The following is a 24582-nucleotide window of genomic DNA, read 5'->3' as shown; positions in this document are numbered from 1 at the left end:
ACAATACTGACTTCCTGTGGTCCAGCAAATTTTCTCATTCAGCACCAATCAGGTCCTGAGGGTGTCAGACTAGAGACGTCCAACCAGTACTATAAATAGATGTTATGTGAGGAACTGAATGAGTGAAACCTCATTAAAGCAACAGCCAGTGCTTTTTTTCTAGAAAAAAGGGTGCCAGAACTCAAGCCCTGCTGGCAGTGCCAGCTGTGGAATCCCTGGCTGGCAGGTGGGGAGACCTCGCAGCCCTGTGACTGGGAGCTGGCTGGGATGCGGAGACCTGCTGGAAGCACCAGAAGTTCAGGGTGCCAGAGGAGGTGTGTGGGTTGAGAGCACTGTTTGGGGTGCGGACGTGGACTCAGGCAAAGGAAGTGTACAGACAGAGCTTCCAGGCACTTGCAGCTGCAGCCCACCCAGAAGGGATCGCACTGTGAGGAGCTACATCCCCTTCCTGCTCCTAGGCAGGGCCAGAACACAGGTGCAGCCAGGGCACCAAAATAAGGGGGCCCAACAAAGAAATCTGCACCTCTGGTAGCCCAGAGATCTCTTTGAATGGCCTCCCTTAGCCTGGGGCTGCAGCTCCTTAAGCCTTTTTCTTAATCAGGCCCTGTGCATATAGTGTGAAATGGCTAACATGGGCCTGATTTCTTCTATTAAAAATCTTCATACACTGCAGAGTAGAAGTCACACAGATAGCTAAGTACGTTGCTGCAGAATCAGCAAGCTACAATATCAACTTCCTTCCAACCAAAGGCAATCATGTGGCCTGAGACCAATTAACCCACTTGCTTGCACATATTCAGGAGGGCAAAGTCTAATTAGAGACAAAGCCCCACTGGGAAAGACCTAGTTTAGCTCTGTATCTTTTCTGCCTTCCTCCCCAGAGTTGGGAAAGACCCATCTTTCTTGTTAGAAACTAGGCTGAGAAGGAAAGAAGGATAGACAGGCTAATCAAGGGGTGAGGTAGAAGCTTAATTAGACACAGAGGACTTGAAGAACTGTAGCCTGTCTGAACCCTTAAGCAAGATGAGGAATGTATGAGCCCCAGAGTTGTAGTTTTGATCAAGTTACAGCTCTCAGAACTGTGAGTGAAGGCATTATCTCTTCTAGTTTAAGTTCTACTACACTCAGTAAAAGGAGAATTTAGGGATGTCCTTTATGAATAAATAGGATTGCAACAAAGAAATACCTGCTTCTATTATCAAACATCTAAACAGCCTGAAAGACTCATAGGCTATGTCTATGTGAGAGGCCTTTCCTGGCAAAACTGGGATTTTGCTGGGAAAAATCGTGGAGCATTCACAAACAAAATGTGCTTTGTCGACAGTTTGTCGACAAAACCTGGCACATTTGCTGGCAGCGTTATATCTCTTCCTGTTCAGGCGTAACACCTCTCTCAACAGCTTTCTGTCAACAAAAAAAGCCCTGAAGATGCTCTGTTGACAGAGAGGGCTTCTATTTCACCAGGCAACCCTGTCTGCAGAGCTTCTGGTCAGCCGTTCTGTTGAGAGAGGGCAAGGAAGTCTGGCTGCTCTCTGTCAACAGAGTAGATTGCTCTTTTGATCTGCTTTTATGTGTAGATGTACTCTGTCAACAGCAGTTTTGCTGGGAAATCCCTTGCAACAGTATCGGAGGGGTAGCCGTGTTAGTCTGGATCTGTAACAGCAACAAAGGGTCCTGTGGCACCTTATAGACTAACAGCAAAGTTTTGAGCATGAGCTTTCGTGAGTACAGACTCACTTCATCAGATGCTCACGAAAGCTCATGTTCAAAACTTTGCTGTTTAGTCTATAAGGTGCCACAAGACCCTTCGTTGCCCTTCCAACAGTGACTTCTGTCAACGGAGGCTTCTCATGTAGACTTAGCCAGAATTTGATCCGCTTATCATACTCATCATATCAGTATGAATAAAAATAGCTTGCTTACTGGCCTAAGAAATATTCTTGTACTCGGAACTCTTGCACCAACACAGAAAATGTAAACAAGCTAACCGTGCAGTATTTGGGCATCTATATACCTGTAAATATATATCTTGTATATATAGTTTTGTACATATCCCTTTTAGGTGCCTTTGTACTTGTTTGAAGAAAACGCCCTAAGAAAAATGAATTCTCTACGAAGATTAGCCATATGTGTAACTGATGTCAAGTGCTTGGTGGACTCTTGAAAATATTCAGCATTCATATGAGTGAGACTATTCACAGGGACAGTAAATTAATAGAAAAAAGACTGGACAGGCCACAAGTCATTTTAGTTTAGTACATAAACTAAGTGGCACAGGATTAAGAAGAAATTTCCAAAATGAGTAGATTTCCTGATTTGTCTGTTACAGAGTTTCCTTCACCTTGCTATAGATAAGCTCTTGCTGATTTGTCTCAGACAGGAGACTATATTTGATGGACTGATCTAATGTGACAATTTCTATGGAACTCTGGCTACTTCAGTTTGGGCACTAGGCTATTAATGACATAGTGCATTAGTTCTCAGAATGTTTTTATCCTGTGCATCACTTGATAAAGACATTATTTCAATTACCTCCCCTCCTAGCTCCCTAATTATGGCTTCCATCGGGGCCTGGTCCTACTAAAGAAAATGGATCCAATCCACACAACTGGAGACCTAGGCTACATCTACACTAGCAATCATCTTTCAAAAGAGGCATGTAAATGAAGAAAATCACAAATGCAAACGAGGCATATATTTACATATCTAGCACCTTATTTGCATATTCTTCTTTTGAAAGAAGACAAGCAGCGTAGAAGCAGCTGTTTTGTAAACCCCACCTTCGAAAGAATCCTTCTTCCAAAAAAAAAAAAAAAATAGGAAGAATGGTTCTTTCGAAGATGGGGTTTACTTTTGAAAGAGCTGCATCTACACTGCTTTGCTTCTTTTGAAATATAAATATGCAAATGAGATGCCAGATATGTAAATCTGTGCCTCATTTGCATTTTTGATTTCCTTCATTTGCATGCCTCTTTTGAAAGAGGAATGCTAGTGTAGACGTAGCCCTAGAGTAGTAGAAGACTTGGTTCAAAATGAGTAGGATTCTGATAGAAATAGTTCTCTCCCCAGACAGACAGGGAAGAGCTCCACTGAAAACTAACTCTATAAACCTGCACTTCACCCAGGGTCCCCTGAGATCAAACTTAACTGAGGTCAGAAGTAAATATGACTAAGCATTATAATGTTAGATTAAATCACAGTTATCTCACAAAATTACTACTTCATTTTATAAATGTGGATGTCAAGAAGGGCTGTGATGATGTGGGGTTTGTTCAAGGAGTCCAGAAGAAGAGGACGAGGATGGACAGAGCCACTGCTGGCCTCATGGGAATGCTCAGGTGGCCTCAAGCATGTTACACTAGCTCTACAATGCAGCTGGAAGCATGCTTCCCATCTCTGCTTGACCTAATGCATGTCTCTCAATCTGAGCTAGCACCCAGGAAGTAGCAGCATAGCAGGGGTCAGGACTGGGGGTGGCTTGGGCTAGCCACTAGGGAATGTATCAGGAATTCTACCAGGTGGCAGCTAGCCCAAGCTACCACCTGCACCACCCATGTCTACACTACTATTTGTAGTGTGCCAGCTCTATTTGACCTACTCACAGTCCTGCTTGAGCTAATGAATGTCTGTCTATACAAGTTCAGAATGTCTGTCTATACAACTCCCTGCTTCAGTGAGGATGTGTAAACATATGATTAGCTATATGAAAGGTGTCAACAGCAGGAGAAGAGATATGATCCAAGGTGATACAAAGGACTAATAGGATAAAATTATGCAGTGGGCAATGGAGGCCAAATATCAGGAAAGGTTTCTCTGTCAGGAATATTATTGTGGAAGTCTTCCAAAGAAAAATTATGAACACTGCAGCTTGAACCATGTCAGACAGAATTAGAAAGAGCAGTAGAAAATAATGTCTAGGATATTAAATTGATACTTTTACTTTGGGGTGGAAAAAGGCCGTTCCCAAGTGGGAGAACATGGATTCTCCATGTTTAAGAAGATTACTGAACACTAAGAACCACCCTAAAAAATCAATTTGAATTCTGGGCAAAGATTTGTATCTGTAGTTTATTGGCTTGGTCTCATTTACCCCTAGTCAATAAGTATATTGATCCCAGAATAGCAGAGAGAGACAAAGTGGGTGAGGTAATATCTTTTATTGAACCTACTTCTGCTAGTGAAAGTGACAGGCTTTTAATCTTACTTTGATTTGGGATACTGTCTAAGATCTAAAACTTCTCTCTCTCCAACAGAAGTTGCTCCAATAAAACATATTACCTCACCTGGCTTGTCTTTCTAATACGGTGCACCAGGAGAGTTGAGGACAGAGCTATGCTAGCTACATTTGAACTAACATTGTAGAACTGCCTAAAGCTTTTATTGTTAAGGATTAAAATTCCCCTAAAAACACAATTGTGCTCTAATTCAGTTTAATCCATCCCTTTAAAAATACTGACAAGTATCAGAGCGGTAGCCGTGTTAGTCTGTAGCATCGAGAACAACAAGAAGTCTTGTGGCACCTTGTAGGTTAACAGATATTTTGGAGCATAAGCTTTCATGGGCAAAGATCCGCTTCTCATGCATCTGATGAATCGGGTCTTTGCCCACGAAAGCTTATGCTCCAAAATATCTGTTAGTCTATAAGGTGCCACAAGACTTCTTGTTGTTTTAAAAATACTGCCACAGGCGAGCACATCCTTTAGTGCTGACAGTACTAGGAACCTGAGAAAGACCCTGTCAGAGATAAACTAGCTGCCAGCCATCATCACAGAGAAGGCATTTGTGACAAGATATTGATTGGATAATCTGTGTATCTAAGTCACTACCCATCCTGTAATATTCATTACTTACTTGCACACGTGCCATCTGGCATAAGCATGTGGCCATTGAGACAATAGCACTTGTAGCTGCCATGGGTGTTCATACATCTATGCTCACAGGGACGTGGTTTCAATCCACATTCATTTGTATCTGCAGAAATAATTTGAAATGAGTGCAGGGATTTTTATTAAATACATGGTTGTAATGTTGCTTCATGCCTCAAATTCCCCAAAGTAAAAGTACTGGGATAGAAAGTGATCCAACCCTTTGGAAGAAAGGAATTCAGAAAACCAGCTGTGTAAGTGAATGCTATAAAAACTAGCAGCTGAGAGCCTGCTGCAATGGACACACTGCAGTGCAACCTCTGGCAAATTGCACAGGGGAGAAAAAACCATGATACAATCTTTGCTAAGAGCAGGGTTTTATTATTCTAGCCAGAGATTTTAGTGCCCCATCTGCCATCCATGTAAAAATTAAAAAGTGATAAGTCAGTCGCACAGCATGGGGGAAAATATAAACATTTTATGGGACAAGCACCAGTTCTGATGTCATGGGAAGAGTAAATTGTTAAGGGAGAGAGAAGCAAGGATAAGTTTTTAAAGGAAACTCGTGCAGCTGAATTTTTTACAAAACTTCTCCATTTTATTCTCAAAACTCAACCTGTCAATACAATCTGAAAAGCAGCAGCAGAGGGATTTACTTCAGTTACCCCTACGCTACAGCAATCTGCCAACAAAAGTTACTGTTGAAAGATCTTCTGAGAAACTTCTGTCGACAGATCACGGCCACGTATGAAAGTGGATCACTCTGTCAATCTATTCTGTCAACAGAGAGTGGCTGGACTGCCCGGCTGCTCTCTTGACAGAATGGCCAACTGAAAGTATAGCAGACAGGGCTGCCCACTGGGAAGCATGCTCTTAGCTCTATCCAAATGATCTCAAACATATGTCTTTTGAAGTATGCCAGGAGAGTCACCACATAAGGGCTATTTTGGACTAGTAGAGAGAGCATATTTATAATGCCTCCCTTCTTTCATGTATTTTCTGGCTCCTGGGAAGCAGTGACCTCCAACTCCTAGCCCAACCTCAACATGCTGCCTCTGAAGTCCTGGTCCTGCAGCTCCTATTGGCTGGGAACCATGGCTAATGGGAGCTGTGGTGGGCAGTACCTAGGCAGAGGCAGAATATGTAGTAAGGAGCTGAGTCCATGAGGTAAGCACCATCCTGCACCCCAGCCTGGAGCTCCTTCACACCAGAACACCTGCTGCCAGGGCAGGAGGAGGGGATAAATTGCCCCAGCAGTGACTGGTATGACTGACTTGGGGGCTGCCAGAGCTCCTCAGGTGGCCCCCTGGGTCCAGGCACATTGGCTGCCGCAGAAATCATGGAAAGTCATGGAATTTGTTACTTTGATGACCTCCATGACAAACACGGCGCCTTAGTCATCCATGACAATTCAGAATTCCTGAAGTGGTTAAGCTGTAGCTGCAAAGTAACAGCTTATTCCCCACCCATCCCAGACACATATACTTTTCCACAGCGAGCTGAAGACAAAGGTAGAGACTCCCAACAACCCACGTCTCTTTCTGGAGAAGAACTATAGTGTGCACAAACCTTGGTTGCAGGTTTTCCCTGTAAATCCAGGAAAACATTTGCATTTGTTTGGCCCCACACACTCGCCATACTTGCACCCATGCTCGCAGGTAGCTGGCAGGGCAAAAGAAACAGAAATGAAAGGTCTTGCTGGAACTCTTGAGACAATTCATCACCATTCAGAGTTTGCTGTGGGGGAGCTGGGGAAGGGAAATCTGTAAGGCTGGTAGAAGTGTGGAAATTTGGAATTAATATGTGTATCCTCTCCAAAAAGAAGTCTCAAACTCATCCACAGTGAAACAAAAAAGCAGGCTTGTAGCACTTTGAAGACTAATAAAATAATTTATTAGGTGATGAACTTTTGTGGGCCAGACCCACTTTGTCAGATCTGGAGATAGCGTGTCTGCCCACGAAAGCTCATTACCTAATAAATTGTATTGTTAGACTTCAAAGTGCTACAGGACTGCTTTTTTGTTTTGTTAGGATACAGACTAAGACGGCTACCTCTCTGTTACTGTTCATCCATAGTGGTTCATTACCATAAGAGTGTTTGTAAGTGCCGCACTACTTGGATATTTTAGCTTTTTAAAACCCAAGATTCAGTTGTAATGACTATTTTTTTATAATGCATGGATCTGAGTTTTTCTCCCTTTTCCTCTCTGTCTTTTATCCAGGCCTTTTTCTACCCATTCTGGAGTTCCACTTATGAACTTCTCCAGAAATGCTTTATTTCTATAGAGTGCTGCTGAATTGTCTTCTGGTTTTAAGCCACTCCAGAGCAGCTTCAGGTTACTGATTCCCTGCCAATTTCCCTTGGAAATTCGACACATCAGGAAAATTCTGTGCCAGTTTATGTAATCTGAACGCATTCTAATGTTGGGGTCTGACATGCCACCCAAGAATTGCAGAGGCTGTCTGACGTCATGCGTGTGTAGCACAACACTGTTACGTATGCAGTCATAAGACGTTTAAATACTGTGTATCCTCTACCATTAGATATTAAAGTCTTCCCATAAAATATGAACCTGTCGGGGGAACTAATGACGTCAAGAGCTTCAGATACACTTGTGCAGGGGTAGCCAACCAACATAACAAGAAGAGCCATTTTTTCCAGTTCAGAAAAACCTCAGTAATTCAAGAGCTGCAACATATGTGAACACGAGATGGTCCTTAATAAATAATGTCAAACCAGACATTTTGTGACCCCCATTTTAAGACCAGCACACACACAATGATTTGTAATGTGATACATGTTTACTGCAGGATGGTCGCAAACTTTTTACATATTCTATTTCCTCCCACTTTACGTGTTTGTATCACTGTCTTCCAGATTTTCACCCCCAAACTGTCTCTCTCTCTCTCTGGGAGGACGCTAGGTGATGTTTCGAGATCACCTATTGTTTGCTATTTAGATATAAGTTGTTCATTTTGGGGCTTTTTCATCGTTTATCAAAAATAATGAGGAGGGGTTTTTTTTTTGTTTTTTTTTGTTTTTTTTAAAAACTTTGCACTTAGTGCATTGGGAGTCACAAAGAAGTCCCTAAAGAGCTGCATGTGGCTCCAGAGCTGCAGATTGCAGACCCTTGCACTTGTGCATCCTGGTATGGAAAGGGAAAAGCAATCTAGGCATGGATTCTGTACTATTAACTAAATGCTTTATTTTGTCTTTGGGCTGTGATGTTGCATGTTCCATCTCACCCTGAAGGCCACTTTTTTCTTTCAAAAGAATACCAAACAATTTGGCAAGGTTTACTGGCAGGGGAAAATTTAAAATTACTCCTTCCATTAGTAAGGCCTTCCATGCAAGAAACATCAGGCCAAATAACTCTAATTACTCCTGCCAGGAATAACATAGAAGTTCCCAGGAAGGAACCATTGAGTGTGAGGAGGAGGAGGGTGGAGTACATCAGTGTTCCCATGCTATGTCTGTACTGCACTTGGAAGTCGATCATAGATATGTGATTTTAGCTACGCCAACCGCGTAGCTAAAATTGATAGATCTACATTCGGCTAACTTGACCTTCCTTATTCCTCGCTTCTTGTGGGGAGCACAGGGCTCGACTTTGACCCCTGTGAGCTTGATTTCATGTGTGTGCGAAATCAAACCCTGGAAGATTGACCCGGAGTGAGTCAATCTTTTCCCATAGTGTAGATCACTGTCCACTTTTCAATCTGCTATGCCTGCTCCCCCGACCCTGGCTGCTTTGCATCATGACAACCACCCCTGCGACACAGGAATCCATGAGAGAGTCAGGAGTAAATTTAATCCATTCTCTGCTCTCTTCCTGCAGTGGGATTCGAGTTTGTATATAAGAACATTCACTTTGTCCTGTTCAAGGTGAAATAAAATGTACCCAAGTTAGTGCCTCCAAATCACTTGCTAGATTTGCCACCAAATTCTAGCCTCATCTTCATCTATAACCTTGCCTCTGGCTTGTACGTTGTGGTTATTGAGTTGTGCTTTACCTTTTGCTAGGAAGAGGTTAATGTTTGGAGAAGCATGAAACATACTACAGATTACTATAAATTACTAAACCTCTTCTACTTGCTGAGCCTGGACATGTTGATAAGTTTAAGCCTTTCAATTCACAACCCCTTAGGTAACTAGCTGGTCAGTGTCCTTCTTTCTAATACTTCCAAATTGTTCTCATGGCTTGGCACTTTTAAAAAAAATAGCTACTCACATGGTCAAGAAATTCAGTGTGATTACTAACATCAGTAAGTGCTACAAAGCAGGCAAAACACTTAATGAGTCGGTGCTCTGAAATATATTTGTACTTTAACTGTTTGTAATATTTCACTAACTGTTATGGTTTAAGTATCAGTGTACTCAATACACTACTGAGCAATGCTGAATTGGAAAACTGCCATTGTGATATTTTTGATACCCATGAGCTAGTGGGGTTGCAAGAATGTCAGCTTTTGTTCTTCAAGGTCTAGATTGCATCAATCTCCCTTTATGCTGATGCAATAAAAAGAGCAAAAATTTCAAATGTGCGTTCAATATTAAGCATCTAAATTCTTATACAGACACCTAAATAAATACACTGATTTTTTTTCATATGTCTTAAGCAGTAGACTACTTAGGTAAACTGCTTAAATAAGGTTTAGACACCTAACTTCGGACATGTAAGCTTGAAAATTTGGTCTCAACTACTATTTGTGCAAAGGAGAGTGGTTATGATTAGTATCAGAGATGTGTCTTTTTCTTTGGTAATTTCCCAGTTTACTGATTTGTCACAAGTCTTATGAAAACCCTATTTCCCCGTGATTTAGAGGTTTCTTATGCAGCTATAGAACTGTTCATATTTTTCAGAGGTGCTCATCCAATATTTAGCAATCAAGAATCAGATCATATCTTGAGCACAAGACACTATAATATTTTGCAAAAGCAAATATGCTTCATTTTGACATTTTTTTTTTAAATTTAAGGCCTAATGCTGCAAAGCAATGTAACTCCTGCTGAAGTCAATGAGATGTAATAATTGTTTATTTGTACTGTCCTGGCACCTATAATCCCGAGAAATGTATATATAAAAAGTTTATAGGTTCTTGACCCAATTCGCTTGTGTACCTGTATTGCCAGTTAAACCACACAGGAAAGTTACAGTTTAGATTTCTGGAATTAGTGCTGGAAATATAGATATCTCTATTTTATAAATTTGTTAAACATTTATTAAATGTATTAATCCATTGGTTTTATATTACCCTGTACAGGCTGAACCTCTCTTGTCCAGCACTGTGGGGACCTGAGTGGTGCTGAACAAGAGAATTTGCTGGATGACGGGAGGTCAGTATTGTCTAGCAGCGTTACCAAACACTTCCACTGCTTACTGAGCTATCAGAAGACATTTGGGGTAAATTACAGCTAAATAACAGCACAGAACATTGAGAGCCAGGACTAGTGGCTGGAAACAAACTTTATGTGACCACAGAAAACTTGGCCACATCCATGGTAAGTGGTTGTTCAATTAACTGAAATCATGCCTGATTATGGATGTTGCTGTAAAAGACAGTGTCAGACTAGAGAGGTTCAACCTGTACCTCAAATTAACAAAGAAGTTCACCACACAATATCTACACTGACACAAAGAAATCCTAAATAAAATGTAGTGGACTGTGAAATAGAGTATTCTTTTTAAAAAAAAGATCAGATTGAGAAGCCACTGCATCTTTTTGTTTACGATTATTTACATCATGGTTGGTTCAAACCAGAAATCTGCCAGGTGACAAATTTCAAGAACTTGTGAAAACTGGACACCAATAAGAGGTTATCTGAGTACTCCTGGAGGAAAAAAGTGACAACTGCATTTGCTTGTCCAAATTACTTTTGCATATTGCCACTTTTACCTCTGTGTATTGCTTACCTCCAGAATTAGGGTTATACAAACAATGAATTAAGGAAATCCTCTCTTCAGTTTTAATTTTCTTTTAAATTGGCATTGCTATCTGAAAATCGTATTAATATAAACAAGGAGAACAAGGTTTTTTGGTACTCTCCCTTTTAGACAGCAGTATATTGATTTTTTCCAATTATACTTTGAACCTTTATTCTACTCTTAACAGATAGTCAATGCTCAGTTGATTGGGACAGCAGGTAGAACAATTGAGAAACCGACTCCAGCTAAAGCTCAAAATTTCAAGTTCATTATCCTTTGCCTAAATACAGCTGGGGAGGGATTTCATATTACGCCTGCCCTAGCAATTGCATACCCTTAACAGATTGGCAGCCTCCTAAACCCCACTGAGCCAACTCGCCATGGACCAGAACACTGATTGGCAACGTAAGTTATATTCAGTAAGATATGCCGCTTGAATTTTGTTCAGTTTTTAGAAGGGTGAAAACTATTGCTTCTCAGGGAATCTGAAGAAAAAGGGTGCCCCTTAATGAACAGCATCTGCCTGTACATAAAGTTTTAGGCTGGGTCTACATAAAACTCTACTCAGTACTACTGCTGGCGGAGCTATGCAAAGTGAGCTTCTCAGGATTGCAATTGGCTGCATATTTGCTTACTCCTAAAGTTCAGTCCCTTATGCCTCAGGCATTGGCAACAGAGGTAGGTTTGGCCGGCAGAGGCACGTCCACGCGGCCTCTGCAGTGCCAGCACCCCCTTCTGCCAGCACTGAACTCTCACGTGGTTATGGTAATGAGTTTTGGGAGGATGCAAATAAGCAGCCATTTGCAACCCTGAGAAGCTCACATTGCATAGCTCTGCCAGAGCAGCGCTGAGCAGAGCTCCGTGTAGACCCAGCCTTAGCGGCTACAGTCTCCATAATATCTAGTTATGACATTCGATGGCTGTCGTGGTACAAGTACTCACCCTTCTTTTCCTTTACTTTATGTTGTCCTTGGGCTGGCCTTTGGAGTGGGTGATTAGGGCTCCACCCGCCCACGGTGGCCCACCAAAGGGGGTGCTCTCAGCAGTGGGAAAGTAAGCTGGTGTGCTCCCTGCAGCCAGCTCGCTGGGGTACTTGGCTGCAGGAGGAGTTGGTGCACTCCCAGCCTGGCTCCTGCAGCTTTCTCCAGGCTGCTGCATTAAACAACAGGCAGGTGAAAGGGGATGGCTGGGGGTGTGCCCCCCGCACTGGTCTGGGACTGCTCCAACCATGACACTCTCCTTTAAGGAGGGTCGGGGTGGGGCTGAAGCTACCCCTAGATTCATAGAGGATGCTCATCACTGCTTTGCTCTTCCCTGTTCCATCAGGGAAGAAAGAGAAAGCTTGCCATCTGCTGCTACATTCCCCTCTGTCTAGCTGGGGAGGGCAGGGGGCAGACAAGCTGTGCACTTTCCCCTCACTCCCTGACAGGGACAGGAAGGGAAACATCTACCAGCCCTGGTACACTTCAGCCCCACTGCAGGCCCTACACAACCCCCCTACCATGAGTCTCCCACGAATGCAACCCTGATTCCCGCATCCCCCTGCTCTGAACCCCACATCCCCAGCCCCACACCCTGATTCCTGCACACCCCAAGTTCCCTCAGAGCAGGTGGGTGCAGCGAATAGGAATGAAGGGGGCACAGTGCAGGGGTATGGGTAGAGGAGGAAGGTGCAGGGGTTGGGGAGCCCAGGGAGTTCATGGTGACCCAGGGGCAATGAGGGGCCCCATCTTCCTTAAGGCCAGCCCTGTGCTATCCACAAGGTTAGACCAGATAATCCTAATGGTCCCTTGGCCTTGAAGTTCTATTTGGCTGGGTGGCTCTGCTTATCCAGTTCTGCATTTGAAAGGGATTCTCTTTGCAACGTATCTTCTTCATATTCCTACAGTATATTTAGTCTCCACCTGTTCTGATTCCTAAAACCTCTGGTGGACCCCTTAGGAACCACTGTAATTAAAAGCCAAGCACACAGGAAGAAGTCAATGGTTATGTGCTAATGTTACCTTCGCAGTGCCCTTTGTTCTTTCTCCAGCCATAGCAGCACTCGAGCTTAGAACCGTAGCGACAGACCCCAGGCTGGCTTACAGTCATCAGCTGCCTGTGACCTCTTGAGCTGTGCATGAAGCATAAGGTTAGCTGCAGCTGAGGAACACATTTAATCTACCATCCCACTGCTTCCTTTGAATATTTTAATCAAATATCATCCCTCATCACGCATTTGAATGTTGCTGACATGCTTTACTGAAGAAGTCAGTAGAGTTTCTAGAAGGGAGGCTGAGGAGATAGTTCAGGGGGTTTCAGACAAACTAGCTTTCAGCTTTTCATAAGAACATAAGAACATAAGAACATAAGAATGGCCATACTGGGTCAGACCAAAGGTCCATCAAGCCCAGCATCCCATCTGCCGACGGTGGCCAATGCCAGGTGCCCCAGAGAAGGAGAACAGAAGACAAGTGATTTATCTCCTGCCATCCATCTCCTGCCCTTGTTATGAAGGCTAGGGCACCATACTTTATCCCTGGCTAATAGCCATTTATGGACCTGACCTGCAAAAATTTATCAAGCTCTTTTTTAAACCCTAATAGAGTCCTGGCCTTCACAGCCTCCTCGGGCAAGGAGTTCCACAGGTTGACTGTGCGCTGTGTGAAGAAAAATTTCCTTTTATTAGTTTTGAACCTACTACCCATCAATTTCATTTGGTGTCCCCTAGTTCTTGTATTATGGGAAAAGGTAAATAATTTTTCTATATTCACTTTCTCCACACCATTCATGATTTTATATACCTCTATCATATCGCCCCTCAATCGCCTCTTTTCCAAACTGAAAAGTCCCAGTCTCTCTAGCCTCTCCCCATATGGGACCCTTTCCAAGCCCCTAATCATCTTAGTCGCCCTTTTCTGAACCTTTTCTAATGCCAATATATCTTTTTTGAGGTGAGGAGACCACATCTGCACGCAGTACTCGAGATGTGGGCGTATCATAGTTTTATATAGGGGAAGTATGATATCTTTTGTCTTATTATCGATCCCTTTTTTAATAATTCCTAACATCCTATTTGCCTTACTAACTGCCGCTGCACACTGCGTGGATGTCTTCAGAGAACTATCCACTATAACTCCAAGATCCCTTTCCTGATCTGTCGTAGCTAAATTTGACCCCATCATGTAGTACGTGTAATTTGGGTTATTTTTTCCAACATGCATTACCTTACACTTACCCACATTAAATTTCATTTGCCATTTTGCTGCCCAATCACTCAGTTTGCTGAGATCTCCTTGTAGTTCTTCACAATCCCTTTTGCTTTTGACTGTCCTGAACAACTTGGTGTCATCTGCAAACTTTGCCACCTCACTGCTTACCTCATTTTCTAGATCATTGATGAACAAGTTGAACAGGATCGGTCCCAGGACTGAGCCCTGGGGAACACCACTAGTTACCCCCCTCCATTGTGAAAATTTACCATTTATTCCAACCCTTTGTTTTCTGTCTTTTAACCAATTTCCGATCCATGAAAGGACCTTTCCTCCTATCCCATGACCACCTAATTTACATAAAAGCCTTTGGTGTGGGACCGTGTCAAAGGCTTTCTGGAAATCTAGGTATATTATGTCCACTGGGTGCCCCTTGTCCGCATGTTTATTAACCCCTTCAAAGAATTCTAATAGATTAGACAGACACGACTTCCCTCTGCAGAAACCATGCTGACTTTTGCCCAACAATTCGTGCTCTTCTATGTGCCTTGCAATTTTACTCTTTACTAGTGTTTCTACTAATTTACCTGGTACTGATGTTAAACTTATCGGTCTATAATTGCCAGGATCTCCTCTAGAGCCTTTTTTAAATATTGGTGTTATATTGGCCGTCTTCCAGTCATTTGGTACCAAAGTGGATTTAAAGGATAGGTTACAAACCACTGTTAATAACTCCGCAATTTCACATTTGAGTTCTTTCAGAACCCTTGGGTGAATGCCATCTGGTCCTGGAGACTTGTTACTATTCAGCTTATCAATTAATTCCAAAACCTCCTCTAATGTCACTTCAATCTGAGTGAGTTCCTCAGATTTGTCGCCTAAAAAGGCTGGCTCAGATTTAGGAACCTCTGTAACATCTTCAGCCGTGAAGACTGAAGCAAAGAAATCATTTAATCGCTCCGCAATGGCACTGTCTTCCTTGATCGCTCCTTTTATATCTTTATCATCCAAGGGCCCCACTGCTTTTTTAGCAGGCTTCCTGCTTCTAATGTATTTAAAAAACATTTTACTATTGTTTTTTGAATTTTTGGCTAGCTGTTCCTCAAACTCTTTTTTGGCTTTTCTTACTACATTATGACAGTTAATTTGGGAGTGTTTATGTTCCTTTCTATTTTCCTCACTAGGATTTGACTTCCACTTTTTAAAAGCTGCCCTTTTCTCTCTCACTGCCTTTTTAACATGGCTGTTTAGCCATGGTGGTTCTTTGTTAGGTCTCTTACTGTGTTTTTTTATTTGGGGTATACATTTAAGTTGGGCCTCTAGTATGGTGTCTTTAAACAGTTTCCATGCAGCTTCCAGGGATTTTAGTTTAATTACTCTACCTTTTAGTTTCTGTTTAACTAGCTTCCTCATTTTAGTGTAATTCCCCTTTTTGAAATTAAATGCCAGAGTGTTTGACCGCTGCGGTGTTCTTCCCAACACAGGAATATTAAAAGTTATTATATTGTGGTCACTATTTCCAAGCGGTCCAGTAACAGTTACCTCTTGGACCAGATCCTGCGTTCCAGTTAAGACTAGATCGAGAACCGACTCTCCCCTTGTGGGTTCCTGTACTAGCTGCTCCAAGAAGCAGTCATTTAAGGCATCAAGAAATTTAATCTCTGAATCCCGTCCTGAGGTGACATGCACCCAATCAATATGGGGATAATTGAAATCTCCTATTATTACTGTGTTTTTTATTTTGATAGCCTCTCTAATCTCCCTTAACATTTCAGCATCACTATCACTGTCCTGGTTAGGTGGTCGGTAATATATTCCTAATGCCATATTCATATTAGAGAAATGAATTGTTATCCATAATGATTCTATGGAACATTTTGATTCCTTTAGGATTTTTACTTCATTTGATTCTATATTATCCTTCACATATAGTACCACTCCGCCACCCGCACGACCTGTTCTGTCTTTCCGATATAATTTATATCCCGGTATGATAGTGTCCCACTGATTGTCCTCATTCCACCATGTTTCTGAGATGCCTATTATGTCAACTTCCTCCTTTGATATGAGGTACTCCAGTTCACCCATCTTATTAGACAGACTCCTAGCATTAGTGTAAAAGCATGTTAGAAAACTACCACTATTTATATGTCCGCCTTTCACAGACACGGTGGATTTTTTTATGCACGATTGTTTTACATCTGATCTTGCCCATATATTATTTCCCACGTTCCCTATCTGACTAACTTCTAGGGAATCCCTGTCTATGGAGCCTCGTGTAAGAGAAGTCTCCGTCCGATCCAGGTGCTCCCCCGCACCAATCGGCTTTCCCCCACCTCTTAGTTTAAAAACTGCTCTATGTCCTTTTTAATGTTTAATGCCAGCAGTCTGGATCCACCTTGATTTAGGTGGAGCCCATCCTTCCTGTATAGGCTCCCCCTACCCCAAAAGTGTCCCCAGTTCCTAATAAATCTAAACCCCTCTTCCCTACACCATCGTCTCATCCACGCATTGAGACTCTGAAGTTCTGCCTGTCTATCTGGCCCTGCGCGTGGAACTGGAAGCATTTCAGAGAATGCCACCAAAGATGTTCTGGATTTCAGTCTCTTTCCTAGTAACCTAAATTTGGCCTCCAGAACATCTCTTCTACCCTTCCCTATGTCATTGGTACCAACATGTACCACGACGACCGGCTCCTCCCCAGCACTGCCCATAAGTCTGTCTAGATGCCTCGAGAGATCCGCAACCTTCGCACCAGGCAGGCAAGTCACCATACGGTTCTCCCGGTCATCACAAACCCAACTATCTATATTTCTAATGATCGAATCCCCCACTACTAAAACCTGCTTCTTCCTAACAGCTGGCGCTCCCTCCCCCGGAGAAGTATCCTCGGCACGAGAGGATACAACATCACCCTCTGGAAGGAGGGTCCCAACTACGGGATGGTTTCCCTCTGCTCCCCTTGACTGCTCTCCTTCCCTGAGCCTTTCATCCTCCGTAACAGCCTCAGGACTGTCAGATTGGAGGTGGGACAGCCCTACTATGTCCCGGAAAGTCTCATCCACAAACACCTCTGCCTTCCTTAGCTCCTCCAGTTCAGCCACCCTGGCCTCCAAAGCACGCACTCGGTCTCTGAGGGCCAGGAGCTCCTTGCATCGAGCGCACACATACGCCACCCGCCCACAGGGTAGGTAGTCATACATACTGCACTCGACACAATAAACAGGATAGCCCCCACTCTGCTGCTGGGCTTCTGCCTCCATTTCCTACTCTAGTTATATATGAGGGTTAATTAAATGTTTCAGATAGAGGTTGTTATAAAGGATTTAGTTTAAGGGCAACAGAAGTCACTGGCTCCCTCCAAGCTCCCCCTCTAAACTCCCCTCTCCAAACTCCCTCCTGTTAGCACGCACCCTGTTTGCCAGCACCCGGTCGCAAAGCTCCCTGGTCGCTTACTAGCAGGGTTTAAGTGCTCGGCCTCCCTGATAGCTCCTCCCTCTGCCTACAGCTCAGCCAATCAGCACACGGTGTTTCAATTCAAACCTAATCAGCTTCCAACTGCCTGCCTGCCTGCCTGCCTGCGCACACGGCCTTTCAAACAAACAAACACACACACTCAGCTCAGCACTCCAAACAAACTCACTCCAAACTCCAAACAAACACACAAGCCCAAAACCTCCAAATATAAGCAGCCACTTACCCCAAGGTGCTTTAGTTTGCTCCTTCCTTCTCCTCCTCCAGGAGAGCCTCTCCAAACTCCCTCCTGTTAGCACACACCCTGTTTGCCAGCACCCGGTCGCAAAGCTCCCTGGTCGCTTACTAGCAGGGTTTAAGTGCTCGGCCTCCCTGATAGCTCCTCCCTCTGCCTACAGCTCAGCCAATCAGCACACGGTGTTTCAATTCAAACCTAATCAGCTTCCAACTGCCTGCCTGCCTGCCTGCCTGCGCACACGGCCTTTCAAACAAACAAACACACACACTCAGCTCAGCACTCCAAACAAACTCACTCCAAACTCCAAACAAACACACAAGCCCAAAACCTCCAAATATAAGCAGCCACTTACCCCAAGGTGCTTTAGTTTGCTCCTTCCTTCTCCTCCTCCAGGAGAGCCTCTCCAAACTCCCTCCTGTTAGCACACACCCTGTTTGCCAGCACCCGGTCGCAATTGCAAAGTAGAAAGTAGAGCCCAAGATTGCAAAAGTCAGCGTAGCTTCACTGGAGTCAATGGGGCTATTCTGTTGTGCACCAGAGGAGGAAACAGATGATTGTGATTCATTCTACAATGCTAATTACCAAATTACTATACTTGTGAAAAACACTGCTGCATAAATCATGCAGTTAAAGCACACAGGACGTGACGGTTTTGGGGTTTCTCCCCCTCATTCATAAACCTTCTCCTGACTCATTATTTTCCCCCTCACACTCTTGTCTATAAGGTCGTTAGCCATGCAGCCTCCTATGCATGAAACTCCCTCCAGGATGTGAAATACCATGCCTCTGCTCCCTTCTCCAAGCCCTTTTTAATACACTCCTTGGACAAAGTTTATAAATATTGGCAATTTCTTAAAGAAAATGTTACCTCACGAGAGAAAGTTCAGAAGGTGGAATTTGTGAAATGGCTCAAAGATTTAAAACACAAACGAGTGATTCTGATTAAACAATAGATCTGGAGAGCTAGGGCTTGGTGCAATTGATTCTATAGGTAGCACAGCACACCAAGGATTCCTGGGGGAATTCTAGGCCACTGCACACACGCAGAATTCATGTGCCATGGGGAAGACCAAAGCATAGGGCCCCCACCCTGATTTGCCATACCCAAGGGATGGCTCTGTTGAGAGTTCTGTATTAATATGCCTAGTAAAGAATCTTATTTGTCATAAAACAGTTCCTGAACCTTTGGTTGTTGCCATCGCTGTCTGTATTGTTACAGACATGGCTGCTAACAGGTGTTTTGAAGTAAAATACCAAAGTAATTGAAACTGACGTGATTATATTGTGTTATTTTGACAAATAAATATGCAGAATTTTAAACTATCTTGTGCATAATTTTAAATTTTCTGATCAGAATTCCTCCAGGAGTAACTGAGGAAGTGACCCAATCAGTAGTAGCAGTCGGCATCCTTCAGTCTACATAGACTATGGATAATGTAGTCTATGTAGACTATGTGACCCAATTAGTGTTGAGGATATGAGCAAACAAAAGAAAGCCAAAAAAAAAAAAACCTAGTTGGCCCCATTGTTATCCCAGATTATGTTGCTGACTAATGACAGAAATGCCCATAAATGATAGGTAAGTTTTATGGTCTGCATTATATACATACACTTAAACACCATGTCATTTGAAGCCATGTATTTGTTCTGAGTTATGATCTCTTTAATTTCTAAAACTCTGCAAAAATCTCAGCCATTCATCTTTTATTGAGCATATTTCCAACTTTGCCATAGCCAACTGAAAAATGGTGAGGCCCCAGTTTCAGAGTGATTTCCTTCAGATCCGCCAGGAGGAATTCTGGCTGAGTCAGGGAGAATTTGGCTAAGCCTTCTATCATGTCTTTCCTCCTCCAGATCACATGGTTATTCCTCAAAGGCACAATTCAGACCTGCTTTTCACCTTTTAAAGAAGTGTAGATTGTTTTCTTGTCTGTCTCCCACTAAACGTGTTATACAAATCTAGTACGTTTCTTTTGGTATAACTTCTTCACCGATTTCTACCTTTCCAGTGATTATTATTTCTTTCACAAAAAAATTAGTATTCAGTTTTTCAAAGCTGACTCTAATTTAGATGTTTCTTGCCCCTCTTTCTAAGCTTTATAAGAGGACAAAAAATACAAGTGTTCTAATTTAATATCTTCTACAAAATGTATTTAATATGTTGGTTAATCCATCCATGCAGCTGTTTAAAGTCTTTTTATTAGTACAAGATGCAACTCCAATCTTTGCCAAAACCCATCGGGAACCACCAATCTGTCTTGTCAGACTTATGCATCGGACATGAAGTAAGCATCAGTCTGAACGTACAATTTCCTGGTTTAATGTTATATACAACACACCACTAGTTTAGCTTAAAAAAAAAAAAAAAAAAAACTCAAAAGTTTTCTGTTGAAATAAGGTGATGCTTTCATTTTGTAATTTCATGCCATTGAAGATGTTTGAAACACAAACGCATAAATGCTCAAGAAACAACTAATACAAACAATGCTTGTTATGGGGGCCCTGCTAGAAGTGTAAAATATATTTTCTATGCAAGACGCTCTGAATTTTATAAACTTGAATCCTGATGCTGTTCCTGAAAAACTGAGCACTTGACAGCTGGGAACATGCTGGAACAGCACACTTACACTTGCTGATAAGAAACATACCAGTTCATGACCCTAATACTAAACAAATAAGCCAGGCTACATCTTGGAAACGTTGTCTCTAATTGCCATGAATTATCCTTTTTAATAGTTATTTATTGTGCTCTTTATGGCTCTTTGCTTAATTCTCAATATGAAGCCCTGGAAAAGTTTGTCTGATATTGAATAACTTTGCTAGTTCCCTTTCAAACTGTATGCTAGACCTCACCTTGCTACAAATACAAATGTTTAAAACCCTTTAACACGTGGATCTTTATAGAGTGCCTATTTCTGAAAGAAAATTAAAGACAAGGATAATTTATAGCCTTCTGTATTTTGCTTACCTCCTTTTTATTCATCTATATCTCCTTGACTTTTTTAAATTACTGTGTAGAGCCAGAGCCATACCCAGTGTAACCCCATTACTCCATGGAAAGTTTAGTCTATAGTCTGTAGTCTGTAAAACAGAGGGAAAGTCTTAGTAACTCTATCTCCACTATTGCTATACTCAGCTTTATAAAAATCAGAGTGGTGCCAACAAGCAGTTCTGAATTTAACATACTGTACATCTATCTGTACGTCTAAGTGGAAAACGTTTGAGCGTTTGATGCATCCAGAGCTGTGGGGGAAAACACATGAAGATACAGATTCTCATGCAAAGTCTGTTAAATCCATGTCACGCAAAGTACCCTACAAGAATCTCTCTGCTCAGGCACAAAGAGCATGAATAGGAGAAGATGATCATCCCCGCCTAACAGCTGCTTGCATCCTCAGTCAAGGTTCAAGAGGATCCTTGCCCTCCAGAATCAGCTGCTGTAACAGTCACTGATAAGAAAGTGGTTAGAGAAGGGGGTGGAGTAGGGGGAACAAAAGAAGCTGTTCAGACCTGAGCTGAATAATATATATTAAAGCTTAGTAAAAAGCTGGAAACCAAACCCCATGTCTGGCCACCCATGAAGTTACAAATTCTTAACTAGAATGCATATTTCACAAACCTCCCTCCTCTACACACTCACTGTTTTTGATCCCCCGCCAATTCTAGATCCAAATGCTCCCAGATTTCGCAGTGTTAGAAATCTGTTTCTGAAATGTTCACCTTGGGTCTCTCTCTAATAGCAATTTGCATAATACATGTTTTAGACTTAGGCTTAGACATCATGAGATTAGTACATCACAGATTTATGTACATGAATTCACAAACACAGCAATACCCATCCAATACATTTGTATATATTGTTTAAAAGGATAATTGTGTAGAGGAATAAGGGAGAAGCTTAAATTAACGTACATTTGAGCAGAATAAGAAAATATTTAAAAACTGTAAATATTCCTGTAATTAACAAAATCCAGAACCCCTTTTATAAGTTTTCTGTGATCATTAGGACAAGAGATTTTTCTCATTTTCAGGTTTTTTTCCTGCCACTAATCTGTCCAGCGAGGAGAGGTGGACAGGTGTTTATGCAAATATTCGTGGGAAAAGTGTTTCTATCTACACCTTGACATCTCTATCTTCCCTCCTCTTAATTCTAAGAAGATATTCATTCACCCACCCGAGCAGAACAATAGGGTGACCACCAACCACCCCACTTCCCCTCCAGCCCAAGAGGCAACTAAAGCCAATAGCTAGGGGCGGGAGAGGAAGTCCCAGGAAGCTCATCAAAAAGACACGAGACTGACCCACACCTCTGTAACCATCCACACCTATTCCCTGGGCCCTGGCCAGCAGAAACAAAGGGCTGACACCTCACTCATCCGCTCCAGAAATGGTAGTGTGCCAACGGCAGCCGAGGGGCTGGGCTGCAGAGGTCACATCATCACCCCCCGTGACCACCGCCCCTGCCTGGAAGTGCAATGGAGATGGGTGCCTTGGGCTGGCCCTTTTCTACTCACCTGGCTGGGTCAGCCAATCCCCGGGCAAGCCAGGGCAGCAGGACGGCTAGCAAAGCGCTGCAAGCCGCCGGCCCCATGGCCACGCCGCAAGGGAGCGCTCTCCGGCGGGCTGCCTCAGCGGGCGTGATGTGCCTTCCCCTCCAGCGCCGGCTGGGGCTGGCCGCCAAGGGAGTCGGTGAGCAGAGGGACTCGGGGGAGCCCGGCCGGCTGACTGCCAGCGGGGACATGCACGCGGCTGCTCCCCGAGCGAGCGAGCGCGCGCGCCGGGCTTTGGGTAAATAAGCCGGGGGGCGGCGGGGGCGGGTCACTCGCTTCCACGGGGGGACCCGCCCCCTGCAGCACACGCGCCGGCTTTCGCGCGCTGCCGCCGCTTCAAAGCACTGAGCTCCTGGCCAGCGCCGCGGTGCAGGAAAAGGGGGGCCCGGCTGGATCAGCCGCTTAATAACCCACCTCCCCACCAGCACCAAAGGCAGGAGAAACGCGCTCTGAGGCCGTATTGCCTTCCCCTCACCAGACCCGGAGCAGGGGAAGAAAACGACCAGGCGTGGCAGGGGAGGGCTAGCTCCGTGGTTAGCCCATTGGCCTTGGAAGCCTAGGGGTGGGGAGAGAGTTCAGTCTCTAAGGCCTTTCAAGGGTCTAGGGCAGGTTAGATTTCCGCCTGTCCTGCTGACCTCTCCAGGTCCCTTCCGGTTTTATGGTATCCAACATATAATGCACCCTAGCATAACTGATGCCTTGTGCTGAACACAATTTTACTGTGACCTGGAGGCTGCAGGAATCTAATCAAGCAGGCTTTAGCTATACTTACCAGAAGATGGACTTGTTCAGGGTTGATCTTAGGGGGTTCAATTGAGCACACCTAGTGGGGACATGCTAAGTAGAACCATCCCCTGATATCCACAGTGGGCCCTGATACTCTTAATTATTGAGAAGAGTAAAGGAAGTAAACGAGAGAGTTTCTCCCATCGACCTCCTGCTGTAGGACAGCCAGAAAAATCAATCTACTATAGGTTGATTCCAGCTATGCTATTGTCGTAGCTGGAATTGCTTCTCTTAAATCAACTTTTCAGGCTAGTGTAGCCCTGGCCAGAGGTAAAACAAAGGTATGCACAGTGTTCCCTGTAATGGGCAGAATACATTTGTTATGTGCACCGAGATGTGCGAATATGCACTACCAATAGAAACACCTGCTGCTGGCTGTGGGCTGCTGTGGGTGCTCTGCTAATCAGCTGGGCAGCACCTGAGTCTCTTCTGGGCAGCTGTCCAAGAACTCAGCTTACAGGGAGCACGAGTGGTGCATCACCCCATTTACAGAAAGGGTAAATAGTGGATTCATTGTTAGCCATGGATCAAGTGATACAAATTCCCATAAACATTTCCATGTACTCTCATTTGGCTTTCCTCAAACACTGGTTGATTTTAGTGGTGCAAACATGCAAGGAAAGTGAATTTCAGACATAACTGTATTACGCAACATGAGCTTCGAGTTTGCGTTTGTGAATATCCTCACCTCCAGCTGCTCCCTCACCTTTGCCAGAGGAGACACATTAATTATTATTTAACATGTTATGGCAGTGCCTAAGGGCCAGCCAAGAGTGGGCTAGGCAGTGCACAAACAGAACAAGAGGCGATCCCTGCCCTGAAAGCATTCATTCCTAACACACTTACCAGAGGGAGTTGGAATAACTTGTACAGTGAGGGTGCTGAGAACCACAAAACCAGACTAGAAACCTTGTATGCCACGGAACCCCTCTAAGCAGGGAGTGCTGCAGCGTACCCACACCCACCCATACCACTCATTCCAGCACCTGCGCATCCACACTTTTCAGTTTTCTTGCTGGATAACTATGGAGATACGTCACTGTTGAACTTTCTAGTGCCTCTTGGCGTTTGTTTTGTGTCTAGTGTTCTCCGGAGACAGTTTTCCTGCGAAGACATGTAGATGTGTCTAACTTGATAGCTGTCCAGCTTTCACAATCCTATGCTAAGGTGTAAATAACTTTTATATTACAGTCATACCCTGAGATACGCCCATTTGGGTTATAAGAATTCGAATTTACGAGGAGTTTCATTTAATACCCCTACTTCGCCTTACAAGGCATTTCCTCGAGGATACACTGCTGTGGCTGGTCTGGGTCTCTGCCCTGTCGCTGCAGCAGTGGCACACCCCAGCCCGGCTGGTGGCCACGGGCTCCCAGATGCTCCTGTGAGACGTGGATGCTGGGCATGCAGCCCATCCTGGCCCCACCCCTACCACTCCTCACCCGCGGAGGCTAGGGAGCCACCGCCACCCGCCCTGCGCAGCTATGCCTCAGGTGTAACTCACCGCCTGCAGCGTTCCATTGCATGTAGGGCCTCTCCGTCATGCAGCCC

General features: G+C 43.8%; 1 protein-coding gene across 1 annotated transcript in view; it reads right to left on the bottom strand.

The window, feature by feature from the left end:
- EGFL6 (EGF like domain multiple 6) overlaps window positions 1-22459 on the bottom strand; it is a 75362-nt gene extending 52903 nt beyond the window's left edge. The window contains 4 exon segments of the mRNA XM_074992880.1: window positions 4852-4971; window positions 6435-6527; window positions 12796-12905; window positions 22210-22459. Coding sequence (XP_074848981.1) covers window positions 4852-4971; window positions 6435-6527; window positions 12796-12905; window positions 22210-22436 — 550 coding nt within the window. The 5' untranslated portion in view covers window positions 22437-22459.
- Between the last annotated feature and the right edge of the window lie 2123 nt (window positions 22460-24582).

This window comes from Carettochelys insculpta, chromosome 1 (genome assembly GCF_033958435.1).
Source record: "Carettochelys insculpta isolate YL-2023 chromosome 1, ASM3395843v1, whole genome shotgun sequence".
NCBI lineage: Eukaryota > Metazoa > Chordata > Testudines > Carettochelyidae > Carettochelys > Carettochelys insculpta.
Note: the sequence above shows the minus strand (reverse complement) of the source record. Positions and strands in the feature narration are given on the sequence as shown.